This window comes from Cynocephalus volans, chromosome 3 (assembly GCF_027409185.1).
Source record: "Cynocephalus volans isolate mCynVol1 chromosome 3, mCynVol1.pri, whole genome shotgun sequence".
NCBI lineage: Eukaryota > Metazoa > Chordata > Mammalia > Dermoptera > Cynocephalidae > Cynocephalus > Cynocephalus volans.
In genome coordinates, this window is record NC_084462.1 from 115,772,043 (window position 1) to 115,788,215 (window position 16,173).

Consider the following 16,173-nt stretch of genomic DNA (forward strand, 5'->3'; position numbering starts at 1 on the left):
ATGACTTGTCTTCCTTTGATTTTTAGTAACATAAATATTTTGCTTTTTCTTCTAACAGTGTATAGGTGAGGAGAAAATATATTATAAATGAAAAGAGTAGAAATAAAATTTAAATTTGTTTACATGTATAAGTATTAAGATATGCATTTTAAAGAGACAGTATTTTATAAATATAAGAAAGATACGTAGTTGTATTTATGCTGAATTTTCTGCCTTTGTTATAAATAAAATATATTCAAATCCATATGTGTATTTAAAATAATATTTTTCATTGTATATATTTCAGAATTCACACAAAAATCAATCTTCTAATGTTAATACTAATTCCTCTTGTGCCAATACTGTTTTAGTCCATTCCCAGAAGTTGCAGAATCAGTTCAGCAAGAACTGGAATCTTATAGAGCACAGGAAGATGAGGTCAAACGACTTAAAAGCATTATGGTAAGATTCTGTTTGCTTTCTAAGAACTGTGGAGAAGAAGGACATCTGGAGGGGTAGAGAAGTTTGCTTTTTTTTCTCTCATAAGAATTTAAGGCCATTTATTGCTTTAATAACAACAAAAATATTCTTAACTTACATAAGTGATCTTTTTCAAAAATAAATTTAAATATTGAGAAGAGCAACATATTTTTAAATAATATGAATTTCCTATTTGAAAAACTTTATAATATTGCTTCATTTTAGAGATATGTATTCCAGTGCTGCTCATTGTACTGTACTTTTATCTAACTTCAGATTTCAGCTCTACTATTTATTACTGTGTGACCTACGGCAAGTCTCTCGGCCTGTTTTCTTATCGGAAAATGCCAGCTAATGCTTTAGTCATCCAACCATTTATTAGACTTGTGGTCACTAGAACTTTTCTGTAATTGTCAAAAATATATATATTTGCTCCTCAGAGAAGAAAAATTACAATAATCTTAGTAATGTGTTGATTTTTATGCTTGGCCTGGTATTTTTGAGCAGTTACTAGGACCTTTTTTTCTTTCCCAGGGACTAGAAGGGGAAGATGAAGGAGCCATAAGTATGCTTTCCGACAATACTGCTAAGCTAACATCAGCTGTTAGGTAAGTAAGCAGCAGATCCTCTTTGAAATCTTTCTGTTGATAAGGTTTATTTTAGAGGTTAAAAAATTGGTTAATGTTTTTAATGATAGGAAATAGTAGGTAATTGCAAATATACTTATGAGTTTAAAGAACTAAATTATGCTTTTAACATGTTCAAGCTGATGTTAGTTCCCTCATGTATAGCAGATCATTTGCTTCTTTCACAGTTAGAAATGTGTAATGAGAGTAACTTTACTAGGAAAATAGTATTAGTGATAAAGTAGGGCAACTTATTATTAGTTTTATTATTGCTGCTGTTATTTTCTTAACTGAAGGTTAAGCAGTTTTTCAATGTTTTGAATGCCATCAAGAAGGAGGGAGGAAACATGTTTTAGAAATATAGGTAGAAGCACGTTTCCATTAATATGATTTTATTCTAAACCTCCCAACTTTGCAATCAAAAAGTGAAATGGTAGAAATAATGATATTTGGGAACCAGATTATTTTAAAATAAAAAGCATTAAATTCAGTTGATAGACAGTTTAACTTGTCATTTTATCATTGTTTCACTGTCCTGAGTTTTCTCAGAGGAAATACCTAAGCAAGAGTTTTTACTAAAGTCTGTACCATTTACTTAGAAAATGTAATGGTTAATTTTCAAATTTTTTGGTACTTGTAGTTCTTTGCCAGAACTTCTTGAAAAAAAGAGACTTATTGATCTTCATACAAATGTTGCCACTGCTGTTTTAGAACATATAAAGGTAAATTTAACTTCTTCCCCCCCACAATATGACTTGGTTTTATACTTTGTAAGTTACTTTTATATACATTATCTCATTGAGTCCTCACTGTAGCATTATGAAGTATAATTATGAAAGGCATCAGTATTGCATTCATTTTTTTGCTCATGAAGAAATTTAAGAACATTAAAGCTTCTTAGTGTCTCTCATTGAACTGTGATTCTGAAACAAATATATTGGCTTCTGTATGTTGTTATCTTAGTTCTTTTTCTCATTACCTTATTCATGATTACCCCATATCAGCCTACTTAATCAGTCCTTTAGTATTTATCATTTGTTCTTTGAATGTGGAGCTGAATTCCAGTGGCAAATTAACCATACAATAAGACTTATTATTACTGATTCCTACTTTCTGTTTGATATGATGCACCTGAAACTGCTTTAAAAGCTGAATGTAATTATTGCCTCTCAAAAATGTTGATAACACCTTGAATTGATGGAGGAAGGACTTAAATATTCTATTTTTTAATAGTTTAAAAAGCCATAGAGCATTAGAAGGGAGCTAATATAGATAGATAATAGACATAGTGCAGCATGGAATTTAAACCTGTATAATTTCTCTTAAGCTGAGAACTTAATTTTCTTCTTTGTTCCACATTTAGATTTTTTTTTTGGTGGCTGGCCAGTAAGGAGATACACCTTGATATTGATACTTGATATTTTTCATATACATGCAGGAATAGAAACATAATTGTGCAGTCTGTAGGTGATTCTGCTGGTGTTTTTCACTTCCATATGTAGCAACGCTGTAAAATGGCAAAAGGCTATTCAGATCTGTTTATCTGAGGTCATTGTCTCCTGTGGGAATAATATATATATATATATATATACATGTGTGTATATATATATATATATACACGTATATACACGTATATATGTATATATATATATATATATATATATATACACGTATATATGTATATATATGAGAAAGCTATAGTGAGAATTCCCTTCATTAGAAGAGGCAAGGGTTTGCTTACAAGGCTAAATATGAAGACTATGAATCTAATACAGAAAGTTAAAAATGTACTGCCTTAAAACAAAATACATGTTCTAGATTACATCTGTTAAACTATAATTATGTCATCAGGACCTATGATCCATCCAGCACACTGTTTTTGAGTACTTGCTATATGCCAGGCAGTGTATTGAGTGCTATGTGCAAATATATATTAAAAACAAATTTGAGGAAGTTATAGCAGTTTTCCATTGAAGATCCTATGTGTGATTTGAGACGTAAGCAGTTCTCTGGATTTTCTTTGACATATTTTGGGGGTTTTTTCTTTATTATTCTTAATTCTTACATTGTACTGTCTGACCTCAGTTCTCCAGCTGTAAAACCAAACAAACGCCAAGCTCAGCTCCTACCAAACTGTGTCACCCAAAATAATCATTGTATCTATAGAAAGTGCACAGTTTCATTTCATTCATAAAACTTTACAAACGTTATCCTGCTATAAATTTGTGCGAATATACTCTTTAATAACCAGAGTTTGTGTTTTGAGAAAATTTTGGTTAAAGTAGTCTACCTATTCATTTGTGCATATGTTTATTGAGTGGCTCTGTGTATATTATGCCAGGCTCTGGAGATACTGCAGTAAATAAGACAGACAAATTCTCTGTTCTCTTGTAGCTTATATTGTAGTGACTATAAACAGAGGAAACAAATCAGAAAGCAAGATAACTTAAGGCATCTAAGAACAGCAAAAACAGGGTAATCTGAGGTGATAGAGAATGGTTGAGGCCTACTCTAGAGTGAGTGGTTAGGGAAATCACCTTTGAGGAGGTGTTGTTTGAGTTGGGAGCTGAATCACAAGAAAGAGCTAATTAGTGAAGATATCAGGGCCAACCATTCCGGGCAGAGGGAATAATAAGTACAGAGGCCTTAAGAGAAACAAATTTGGTGTGGTTGAGGACCTAGAAGATGATTAATATGCTTTATTGAGGAGGGAAAAAGTGCTAAACTATGAGGTGAAAAAAAGTAGAAATTTAAGTATAATGGGAAGTCATTGGAAGTTAATGACATGATCTATGTTTTAAATGGAGAATGGACTGAGGAATGTGAGGAATGGTGAGTTCTAGACATAAAAGTGGGACTAGAAGACTGCTATTACAGCTAAGTGAAAAATGGTGATTTATAAGGCAAAATTTACTTATGAAATTTTTTATGATGCTTATTTATAATTTTACACTAACGATTTTAGATTAATTTTTCAGAATCAGTTTGTGCTAACAAAGGCCATCTGTCTGGGATCGTTTAATATGCCACCATGCCTGGCCTAAACAATTCTGCTTGAAGACCTCTTGTTCTTATGAAGGAAGGTGTTTCTTCCAAAGCTGCTGATTCTCTGGCAGAACATCTTATGCTAAGAAGCTAATTAGTCATTCAAGAATATTGATTATGTAAAAGTTAGAAATTTTTGAATCATTATTTTACTGTATCTCAAAGAAAACACCCTTTTTCTAAAAGGATCTGATTTAAAGAAACTGCTGTAAAGGACATTCACTTTGCAGAGGAAAAATAATGTTCTTTATGGGACTCACTATTCCTACTTAGGTCATTCTAGTAGATTCAGGATCAGAAGGGTTTTTTTAATACAATAGATAAAGGAGAATATTTATTTTAAATATTTACATATAAATTATGATTGCATTTAATAAATTGTATACATAAAAGTTACCTTGATATAAGAAATTCTATTAGTGTAGAAAAATTTCTGTGAAGAGTCCTGTCAATGTTGACCACCTCTTTTGTGTTCCTCTTCTTTGTCAAAATTAGAACATAAACTGTTGTTTTCATTATTCCTAGTTATAAAATTTCTTCTTATAGTTTTCCATAACTATTATATTTTCAACTTTATAATATTTACTTTTAAGTGGTATGTTTTTTTTTGTACCATTACTTTGATACACCACCTACCTCTGGCTACATTGTTAATATTAATTAAAGAAGTATTTTTCTCCATTGATTTCTTGTTCTTTTCACCTTCTTGACCATCTGAGCTTCACTTCTTTGTAAACATTTACTGACCTAAGTAGTAAATATTTTTTATTAGCAAGAATATTATGTCTTTTTATACAGAGATCTCAGAGCATTTCTCTTGGTATTTGTCTTTATTTCAGTTTTACATATTTCTTCTTTTGGAATGTTTAAACTATAACTGTCTCTTACATTTCCTTAGTTCACTTTCTGAAGAAGGATACTATAAGAAATTAATCTCTTTAGAAGTTCTGGCAGTTATTGTGCTTTGATGTTTTGGTGGAAAGTTAGAAAGAGCACACCAGTTTTCCACAACTTTGGCAAATATCATCACATAAGTTTATTAATATCCTAAGGATTTTAGTGGCTTGGGCAGTTAATTTTGCTCTAATAACTTAAAGAGTAAATCATTTGTTTTGAGCCATCTATATTTTTATTTATTCGTTTATTTATTTATTTTTAAAAGATGACTGGTAAGGGGATCTTAACCCTTGGCTCGGTGTTGTCAGCACCACGCTCAGCCAGTGAGTAAACTGGCCATCCCTATATAGGATCCGAACCCTTGACTTGGTGTTGTCAGCACCACGCTCTCCCAAGTGAGCTTACCGGCCATCCCTATATAGGATCCAAACCCATGGCCTTGGTGTTATCAGCACCACACTCTCCCAAGTGAGCCACGAGCTGGCCCTAGTAATCTGTATTTTTAAACCTTTTCTTTAGTCGTTCTTTCATTTCTAATATAAATAGTACTTTCGCCACTTGCTGATTATGGGGGAACAGTTTCTGGGATTACTTACATAATTCATAGACAACAGATTTTAATTATTCTTAGCCCACCTGCATAGTAAGACTGGATTAAGTACTCTTTATCTTCACATGTGTAAGAAAAGGAAAAGAAGCCTACTTGTGAGGCATAGTAGATGAGAGATAGAAATGGCATCATGTGCTCTTTCCTTTAATGCTCCCACTTAAGAGCTCTAACATCTAAATGCTCCATCTGGATGTAGCTGGCAAAGAATAAGCTATTAATAAACTGTATGCAATAAGGCTTTGTTGTTACTGGATCCTCAATGGTGTTTCACTTGTTCTTGTGGAGAAAGTTGAGAGGGACTGAATTAGATCTAAAGACATCATCTGCTTAGGTGATGAGTTCTACACCCTGAATAAGGCTTAGCCCTTGATGGCAATGCTAGCTTTTTAACTAGAGCTCCTCTTCCTGGGGACTAATTTTTCTTTGGTTCCACTGCTTCGTCTTTTTTTAGGGGAAGATAAGCTTTCAAAATAAAGTGGAAACTTTCTTAACTGATCTCCACTTAATCACCGTATCAAATTAACTGAGTCCCTTTATTTCCTCTGTAAATATTGTGGCTGATTGCCACATTATTGACACGCTGATACCTAGTATGGTTAGTATACTTCATTGTTATACTTGTACCATTTTCTGCTGTCGCTGATGGGATTTTTTGCTTACCAAGGAGCTATTTGTATTTGATTCCAATTTATTTGTTTCAATTGTAAGAGTATGCAAAGAGGATTGTTTCTGTAAAACTAAGTTGCACATCTTAGAAAGGCTCAGTGAAGATGGTGATTTAAATATTGTTTGAATTAGTGGTGGGTAAAAAAAAAAAAAACCTGTAAAAGATTGTAAAAATCCAGAAAGTACTATATTCAAATTGCTTTGCAAAATCTATAAATGTTTTTGACCTGCTTCAAAAAACCGAACTGGAAATCATAGGTGATTTCTGATAGGTGTGCTTTATGCAAGAAAGGAAAAGAAATTTTAGTCAGTGAACCTCTGTACTCAAAGAAAAGGTCTTAGACTTACATCAGTAATTGGCAAACGGTGTACCTTTTAGGTCTTAAGTTACACACACAACACAGATCCTTTGTTATCATTCTCTACATTAAATGACTTTGATTAACTGATCACTACTGCCGCTGGTCACATTAGAGGTCTTTTAGGTCTGTAGTAGAAATCAGAACATTTCTCTGGCTGGATTTTGTGCTGATCTGTTTAAAATGATCTCTTGTCCAATATACATACCAAGTGAACATACATACGAGCTTAGCCTCTTTTCTTCAAGACAGGGATAAAATATATTCTATAGCAGAAAGACCCCAATGGACAGGACATCACTGTCTTTTGTCTCTTCTCATCTCAGATAAGATTAGTTACTTTCAGAGCCTGAAGAAGTTTTCTTTACTCCAAGTGTGACAAAAGATAGCTCTTGAGTGAGTGGAATATCCTTAAACTCCTTACTCACTATGAATTTCTGGAGACTACTTCTGCATCTCAAAAAAGTATGAAATTAACTTTCTGTAGCTCTTTGCTCTCACTTCTCTGCCACCTGCTTATTGTGAAGATGAAGCATTGTCATTTAGCAAGACCCAGTTTAATAGATTCATAAAGATTAAATTCAAAGGAATAATGACATTTCAAAACTCAATGAGAAGAAAGCAGTCAACCTGTATTAGGGTTCCCAGAGAAACAATACTAATCCTTTGATGAAAAATGTGAACACATGTTATGTTTTTTTCTTTTACAGGGAGGATAAACTTTTTTGTGCATTTGTATGTCAGATAATTTAATGTAATAGATATGTTCCCCTATTCTACAGCAGAAATGAATCTCAGAGTGAGTTACTACTTGGCTTAAGACCATCTACCAGAGCCTGAATTTGAACTTAGGCTTTTAAGTGCTATGCTCTATCTACCATGCTGTATATAGTTCCTTAAAACATATCCACCAAAAATCCAATGAAAATGGTTTTCTCTTTTGTAATATTTGGAGTAACCACAGTATTAGAAAAAGTTTAAATTTAAAATAGCAATTAAAAAAATAGAGGGACTGGCCTGTTAGCTCATTTGGTTACAGTGTGATGCTGATGACACCGAGGTCAAGGGTTCAGGTCCCTGTACCGGCCATCCACCAAACAAACAAAAAAATAGTAATAGTAATAGAGAACCCCAGTTGTCTTATTAAAATATTTGACCATTTAATGTATTTAGTCTTTTGTTTTAAAAATGTTCAGTCACTTTGGTGGTCTTATGTCCATGAATGCTTAAATTTGAAGTGAAAATTTAGTAATTTGTAAATTAAGTTCCATAAAATAAGTACACTTTTAAAAATAATAGTTTTTTAAAAAGGTCAGTTGTTTTAAAGTACTGATAAATACCTTAAGAGTCAGCTTCCATGCCAGGGTTACATACTGACTGTCATAGCAAACATGAATATACTCCTTTTTTTTTTTTTTTTTTTTTTTTTTTTAGCTTTACTGAGATATATTTGAGAAATGAAAATTGTGTATATTTAAGTTATGTGGCATGTTTTGATATTTGTATACATTGTGAAATGATTACCACAATCAAGCTAATTAACATATCCATCACCTCACAGTTACCTTTTTTGTGTGTGTGGTGAGAATACTTAAGATCTACTCTCTTAGCAAATTTAATTTTAGAATGTGTTATTAACTATAGTCACATGCTGTATATTAGGTCTCCAGAAATTATTCATCTTTTAATTGAAAGTTTGTACCGTTTGACAAACGTCTTCCCATTTCCCCCATCTCCTAATCCCTTTTAACCACTCTTCTACTCTCTCTGTATTTTCAACTTTTTTAGGTTCCACATATAAGTGAGATAATGTAGTATTTGTCATTCCATGTCCAGCTTATTTGACTTAGCATAATGTCATCCAGCAAACAAAAATATATTTTTGTTATACACTGTGTATTCATTTTAAATGTAGGCTATATACTCCTAAAGCTGAGTTTAAGTAATTTTTTAAGCACATGCAAAATCATCTCTGTATATTCTTTTCTTTCTGCATCATTTTATATAATTTCCATGAAGTAGTGCTATGGGTTCAATGTGTCTCCCAGAAGTTCATGTATTGAAAACCTGACCACAATGTAAAAGTGTTAAGAGGGTGGGAAATCCAGTTATGGTATTTGAAAGATGATGCCTTCAAGAGGTGATTAGATTGTGAGGACTGTGTCCTTGTGAATGGATTGATCCATTCATGGAATAATGGTTCTGATGCTTTAAAAGTAGAGCAAGTGAAGTTAGCTCTCTTGCTCAGCCCATTCTCACCATTTGACACCATGGTTGCCTTGGGACTCTGTAAAGAGTTCCCTCCTAGAAGAAGGCCCTTACCAGATGTGTTCCCCAAACCTTGGACTTCCCAGCCTCCAAAACTGTAGGAAATAAATTTCATTTCTTTATAAATTACCCAGTTTCAGGTATTCTCTTATAAGCAGCTGAAATGGACTAATACAAGTAGTAAGAAGGGTGTTTTTATTCAAAATTACACAAATTTTTGTAAGATTTTGCAAACACTCTTTAATAGATGTGACACTTTCTTTTGTTGTCCTTTTCATACATCTTTTTGTGTGGGTTTTTTTTTTATTAATAGACTTCATTTTTTTAGAGCAGTTTTAGATTTACAGAAAAATGAATGAAAAGTACAGATGGTTCCCATATGCCCCCTCACCCACACACCACCAGTTTCCCCTATTATTAACATCTTGCATTAGAATAGTACATTTGTTACAATTGATAAACCAATAATACTACTACTACGTTTTTACCAACTAAAGTCCATCATGTACTTCAGGATTCATACTTTATGTTGTACATTCTATGTGTTTTGAGAACCGTACAATGACATGTATCTACCATTACAGTATCATATAGAATAGTTTCAGTGGCCTCAAAATCACCTATGCTCCACCTATTTATTCCTTCCTTCCTCCCCGCTCCTGCTCATCCCCCAAAGCCCCTGACAACCACTAATCTTTTTACTGTTGCCACAGTATATGCTGGCATGTCATATAATTGAAATCATACAGTGTATAGCTTTTCAGATTGGCTACTTTCACTTAATAATATACATTTAACATTCCTCCTGTCTTTTCATGGCTTGGTAGCTCATTTCTTTTTATTGCTGAATAATATTCCCTTGTATGGATGTACCACAGTGTGTTTATCCATTTACCCACTGAAGAACATCTTGGTTGCTTCCAAGTTTTGGCAATTATGAATAAAGCTGGTGTAAACATTTGTGTGCAGGTTTTTGTATAGACATAAGTTTTCAACTCATTTGGGTAAATAACAAGATGCATAATTGCTGGGTCATATACTAGGAGAATGTTTAGTTTTGTAAGAAACTGCCAAACTGTCTTCCAAAGTGGCTATGGCATTCTGCATTCTCCCCAGCAGTAAATGAGAGTTGCTGTTGCTCCACATCTTTGACAACATTTGGCATTCTCAGTGTTCTAGGTTTTGGCTGTTCTAATAGGTCTGTAGTGGTGTCTTATTGTTTCCTTAGTTTGCATTTCCCTGATGACATATAATGTGGAGCCTCTTTTCATATACTTATTTGCCATCTGTATGTCTTCTTTGGTGAGGTGTCTGTTTAGATCTTTTGCCCATTTTTTGATAAGAATGTTCGTTTTCTTATTGTTGAGTTTTAAGGGTTCCTTGCATATTGTGATGAACAACAGTTCTTTTGCAATATTTCCTCCCAGTCTGTGGCTTGTCTTTCGTTCTCTTGACAGTAGTTTTCACAGAACAGAGGCTTTTAACTTTAACAAAGTCCAGTTTATCAGTTCTTTCATGGATCATGCCTTTGGTATTGCATCTAAAAAGTCGTCCCTGTAGCCAAGGCCATCTAGATTTTCTCCTATGTTGTCTTCTAGGATTTTTATAGTTTTTCACTCTACATTTAGATCTGTGATCCATTTTCAGTTAATTTTATAGACAGGTGTAAGGTCTGTGTCTAGATTGATTTGTTTTGCATGTGGATGTCTAATTATTTCGGCACCGTTTGTTGAAAAGACTATCCTTTTTTTCTTGTATTGCCTTTGCTCCTCTGCTAAAGGTCAGTTGGCTATATGAAGGTACTTCGAAAAGTTTCTGGAAAGAGTCTTATCTTTAATTCTATTTTTTTATGAGCTTTTTGAAATATCCTCATATTTGCATGGATCTATTTCTTGGATCTGTTTTCTATTAGTCTGTCTATTCTTTGTCAGTACCACACAGTCTCGATTACTGTAGCTTCGTAGTAAGTCTTTTCCTTTTGTTGGCAGCTGGCTGGTATGGGCATCTGAACCCTTGACCTTACCTTGGTGTTATAACATCACTTCACAGTAAGTCTTGAAGTCAGGTGTTGTCAGTTTTCCTATTTTGTTTTTCTCCTTCAATATTGCATAGGCTTTTCTGGGTCTTTCACCTCTCCATGTAAACCATAGAATCAGTTTGTCACTATCCATAAAATAACTTCCTGGGGTATTTATTGGTATTATGTTGAATCTGTAGATCAAATTGGGAAGAACTGGCATCCTGACAATACTGAGTTTTCCTGTCCTTGGTTTCTCCAATTTATTTAGTTCTTTGATTTCTTTCATCACAGTTATATATGTTTCCTCATATAAATCTTATACATGTTTTGCTGGATTTATATCTAAGTATTTGTGGGCGTTTAGGTGCTAATGTAAATGGTACTGTTTTTAATTTCAAATTTCAGTTCATGCTGGTACATAGAAAAGTGATTAACTTTTATATATTAACCTTGTATCCTGCAAACTTTCTATAATTGCTTATTAGTTCCAGTAGTTTTTTTGTTAATTCTTCAGGACTTTTTGTAAAGACAGTCATCTGCAAAAAAACCAAAAAACGGGAAAAACAATTTTATTTCTTCATTTCCAGTTTATATACATTTTATTTCCTTTTCTTGTTTATTACATTAGCTAAGACGTTCAGTACAATAATAGTGGTAGGAGTAGACATCCTTGCATCGTTCCTGATCATAGCAGGAAAGCATCTAGTTTCCTACCATTTGCATTCTATTTTCTAGAAGAGATTGTAGAGAATCGTTATAATTTCTTCTGTAAATGTTTGGTAGAATTCACTAGTACACCCATCTGGGCCTGATGCTTTTTGTTTTAGAAGGTTATTAACCACTGATTAAATTTTTAATAGATAAAGGTATATTCAGATTATCTGTTTCTCCTTAAGTGAGTTTTGATAGATTGTGTCTTTCAATGAATTTGTTCATTTCACCTAGGTTAACAAGTTTGTGGGTGTTGATTTGTTCAAAATATTTCTTTATTAATATCATGAGTTTAGTAGTGATGGCAGTCCCTCTTTCATTTCTGCTATTAGTAATTTGTGTCTTCTATCTTAGATTTCTTAGTCTCTTAGTGTCATAAGTTATAACCTGACTAGAATTTTATCCATTTAATCAACCTTTTCAAAGACCCAGCTTTTGGTTTCTGTGATTTTCTCTGTTTAATTTCATTGATTTCTGCTTTAATTTGTTTTTGTTTGTTTGGTTTTTTCTTTTCTCTCTCTTTTTTTTGGTGGCTGGCCAGTACAGAGATCCAACCCTGGACCTCGTGTTATCAGTACCACAGTGTAACCAACTGAGCTAACTGGCCAGCCCTCTATTTTTGTACTCCTTACTTTGGATTTAATTTGCTCTCCTTTTTCTAGTATATCTCTTAAGAGTTCAACACATTGGTTGAATAAATTAAAACTAAATGCTCTCTGAGAGCCATAATAAAATAAGACTTTTAACAGTTAACAAGTGCCATGTAAATTTCTATTTTATACAGAAATATTATAGATAAAGCTGTTTTCAATATTTCCTGATAATAAGGTTACTTAGATTTGTATTTTTAATACTTGTCATTTTAAAGATCACTTTGTGAGAAGCCAGGGGAGAGGAGTGTTGGAATTCTTAATGGTAAAAAAGAGGTCAAACTGATCCCTTCTTTCCTTTCTTTCACTGCTGAATGGTACTGGAGGATAGAATTGGGGCCTGGAGAAGAGATAAGGCCAAGAAATATCTCTCTGGTCTTTGCCATTAACCAGTTATTAGATTGATGTAAAAAACAAGAGTGTAGCTAGAAGTGAGTAGAGTCCCAGAATCGTGGTATCTGTAGCTAAAATGAGGAAAAGAATGGTAAAAGAAGGAAAAATCTTCAGCAATAATAGGAAGGAAAAGGAAATTTCTTTTTTGTCCTGTATGGATCATCTGGCAAATGTTCCCAAGTTACGAAAGGCAGAAGATACATGCTACCTGTACTTCTCAAATGAATCTTAAGTTATTCATTATGGTGAAGAAGGGACAAAATGTTTTAGAAAGTGCTCCCTTCTTTGATTCTTTTCATACGCAGTGGGCTACAGTAAGTCAAATGTCTGGCTCTACATACACAATCTGTGTGTATGTGTATATATGTATGTATTTGTATTCATATAATGTTAATTTGATATAAATGGTAATGTACTAAAAAGTAGAAGAAATATCAGCCTGATTGTCCACTGATGACAACCCTGAAATTTGGGGAAAAAACACTTGATTTTTTTTTTAATATAATCAGATTCCTCTTTTAGAAAGCCCTTCTAAAGGGATTTTTGAGAAATTCATGGCTCTCTAATTTTATATTCACTGTATATATTCACTACGTATATAACCGGTACTCCATGCATAGTGCTTTTGGTTTTCTATAATATTTATTCTTGATATTTATTGAAGCTACCAAAAATCTCAGTTTATGTATTATCTTGACCTTGTTATTTTGCTTTATATTTTTGTCTATTTTCTATGTCACTCTCATTCAAATTGTATTCTCTTTTGAGCCCTTGTCATAGAAGAATAATCAGTCTTTGGAATTACAGAAATTGCTTCTCTTGGTATTTTCCCCCATTATAAGAATTTGAAAAAAGACCTACGGATATTAAATCTCTGGCCAAAAATGACCTTTTGCCACATATACATAAGTTATATATATTACCAAAGATGTACTAATTGAGAAATATACTTTCTTTCATAAAGCATATACAAAGGAAGCAATAAATTGTTCTTGAGGAAAATATAATTTTTCTTACTCTTTATCTCTGGTGTACATTGGAGTGTGACCTGGATTTGAATCTCATCTTTCTACTACTTCTTCTCTGGTAACCTTGAATAAATTTATGTTTCTGTGTGTCTGTTTTTTTATCTTTAAAATTAGACTAATAATTCCCAGTTCATAGGGTCATTTGGAGAATTAAATGAGATAATGTAAGTTAGGAGTTTTTAAACACTGTTCTCTGGTACCCTAGAGCTGTATACAGACATTTAATGGGTCACTTGTGTCTATTTTATGTTTAGGGTTCTGCAGAAGAATTGGTTTGAGAAAGAGGGTCCTGAGGTTCTCTGTTTAAAAACATTTGAAAGCCATAGCTGTAAGTAAAGTGCCTTGCACATGATAGGTACTAAACAGATAATAGTTATCTTATACAGGGCAGAAAATCTATACTTCACTCCTTTTCTTCTTAGATGGTGCTCCTTCATAATCAGTATATTGAAATGCTAAGTTAACTTTTGTTTTACAGCTTTATTGAGATATAATTCACATGCCAACTAATTCACCTATTTAAAGTATATATAATTTATTGGTTTAAGTATATTGAGTTGTTGCAACCACAACCACAGTCTAATTTTAGAACATTTTTGTCACCTCAAAAAGAAACCCCATACCCATTAACAGTCAGACTAAGTTGCTTTTAGACTCTATTTCCATTAATCATTAGAAATTGAAATATAAGTAAGTTAATATATCAAGAAGAGCAAAATGAATCAAATGTCTGTACCTACATAAATCAGTGAACCATGTTTTTTACTGATTTATGTAGTTAGACATTAGATTCCTTTCTGTCTTTTAGCATTCTTAGTTTTATATATTAAATCACTAAAAACTAGATTCTTTACATTTTCACTTTTAGAAGTTCATTTGCTGTTAGACCCTTAGGATTAAATAATTAATTAGACACATTCTAGGGCATTTACAGTTTTAGAAAGTTAACGTGTAAGCGAAGGAAAGTAGTATAATGTGACCGTTGTTATTATGGAGAAGTGTATGAAGTACTGTTGGTACACAGATAAGGGAGTAATGAGTTCTGGCCAAGAAGGAGATTGGGGGAGGGGCTGGAACAAGAGAGAGCAGAGATTAGTAAAGAGTTGCAAAGAAGTTGAAGAATGAGTAGAATTCATTGGGCAGATGATGGAGGAGGAATATGTTTTTTAAAAGCTTAGAGAATAACCTGAGCCTAAGCCTAGAGGACTAAAAGCGTACACAGTGTTTAATGAAAAGTCAGTGAGGTATTTAATGTGACTGGAGAGGACTGAACCTACTGAATAGTGGTAAAACGGTAAAGGTCGGCTGGATCAGATTATGAAGGGCCTGAAAGTCAGTTTAACACCTTATGTACTGATGTAGAATATATTGTTTAGTGAAAGGAAGGGGAAGAGTATATGGTGATATATAGATAGTAATATATACTATATTTGTAGTAATATATACTATACAGAAGAGTATAGTATAACCTTTTGTGTCATAAAAGGGAGGGATATTAAAATATAGACTTATATGCTCATTTGCATAAAGTAACTGAGAAGCTATCAAAGAAATAATCAAAATAAATACTTATAGGTATGGGATGGAAGAAGACAGGAATGAGAAATGAGACTTCTCAATGCATACCTTTTTTGTTGCTTTGATTTTTGAACTATCTGAATATTTCATCTATTTAAAACTCTGGTCTGTGTGCCACTACAGGGGAGTGGGATTGCGAGAACAGTGACTGATTTCCAGTTGCCTCATGTATGAAATTCACTCCTTAGTCTGCTTTCAGGTGTCTGTACTCTGTCTGTTGTACCTTGGTATGATCTGCTTAACTGAAATGAACTATTTCTGTGTCTGCAAATCACTTTCAAAACTCAAGTCAAAATTCATCACTTCCTCCTCAACAGTTGCTTAACTATTTTTCATTCTGTCATCTTAACCTAATGTATATTATATTTTGTATTTAAATATTGGTTCTTTGTTGGTATTGCTAAGTATCCTAATTTATTTCATGAATGGTTTCACTCCCACTTTGATTGATAAAACCTTCAATAGAAAACATGTTCTTTTATCTTTGTATTATTATCTAAAGCATAATTTAATAGATACTTGATAATGATAACTTTTATTTACTTTGGAGAATCTGAATATGTTAATTTTATTTGGAAAATTTTAATCAACAAAATTTTAAGTTAGAAAAGGTGACATACAGAAAAGTTTTACTACTTTTGCATAGCCTAAAACTTCAAAGTATTAAATAAGAAAATTAATGAGGAAAATAGTTGTGTTTAAAAATCATTGAAATAATTAATTTTCTATCTAGTTGAGGTCTAAATATGTGGGTTTGCACACTAAAAAAGTGCACATAACATGACCACCTGATGTTAATTTGCATGGAGTACAATATGCTGGTTACTGATTAATACAATAATTGAGAATGGTGTGTTTTTTAT

The 16,173-nt window shown here is 32.8% G+C and overlaps 1 protein-coding gene across 1 annotated transcript in view; it reads left to right on the forward strand.

Annotated features, from left to right (window-relative positions):
* SCFD1 (sec1 family domain containing 1) overlaps window positions 1-16,173 on the forward strand; it is a 96,595-nt gene that overhangs the window by 41,552 nt on the left and 38,870 nt on the right. Inside the window, exons 12-14 of the mRNA XM_063088939.1 lie at window positions 351-441; window positions 994-1,067; window positions 1,726-1,807. Coding sequence (XP_062945009.1) covers window positions 351-441; window positions 994-1,067; window positions 1,726-1,807 — 247 coding nt within the window. The remainder of the gene's footprint in view (window positions 1-350; window positions 442-993; window positions 1,068-1,725; window positions 1,808-16,173) is intronic.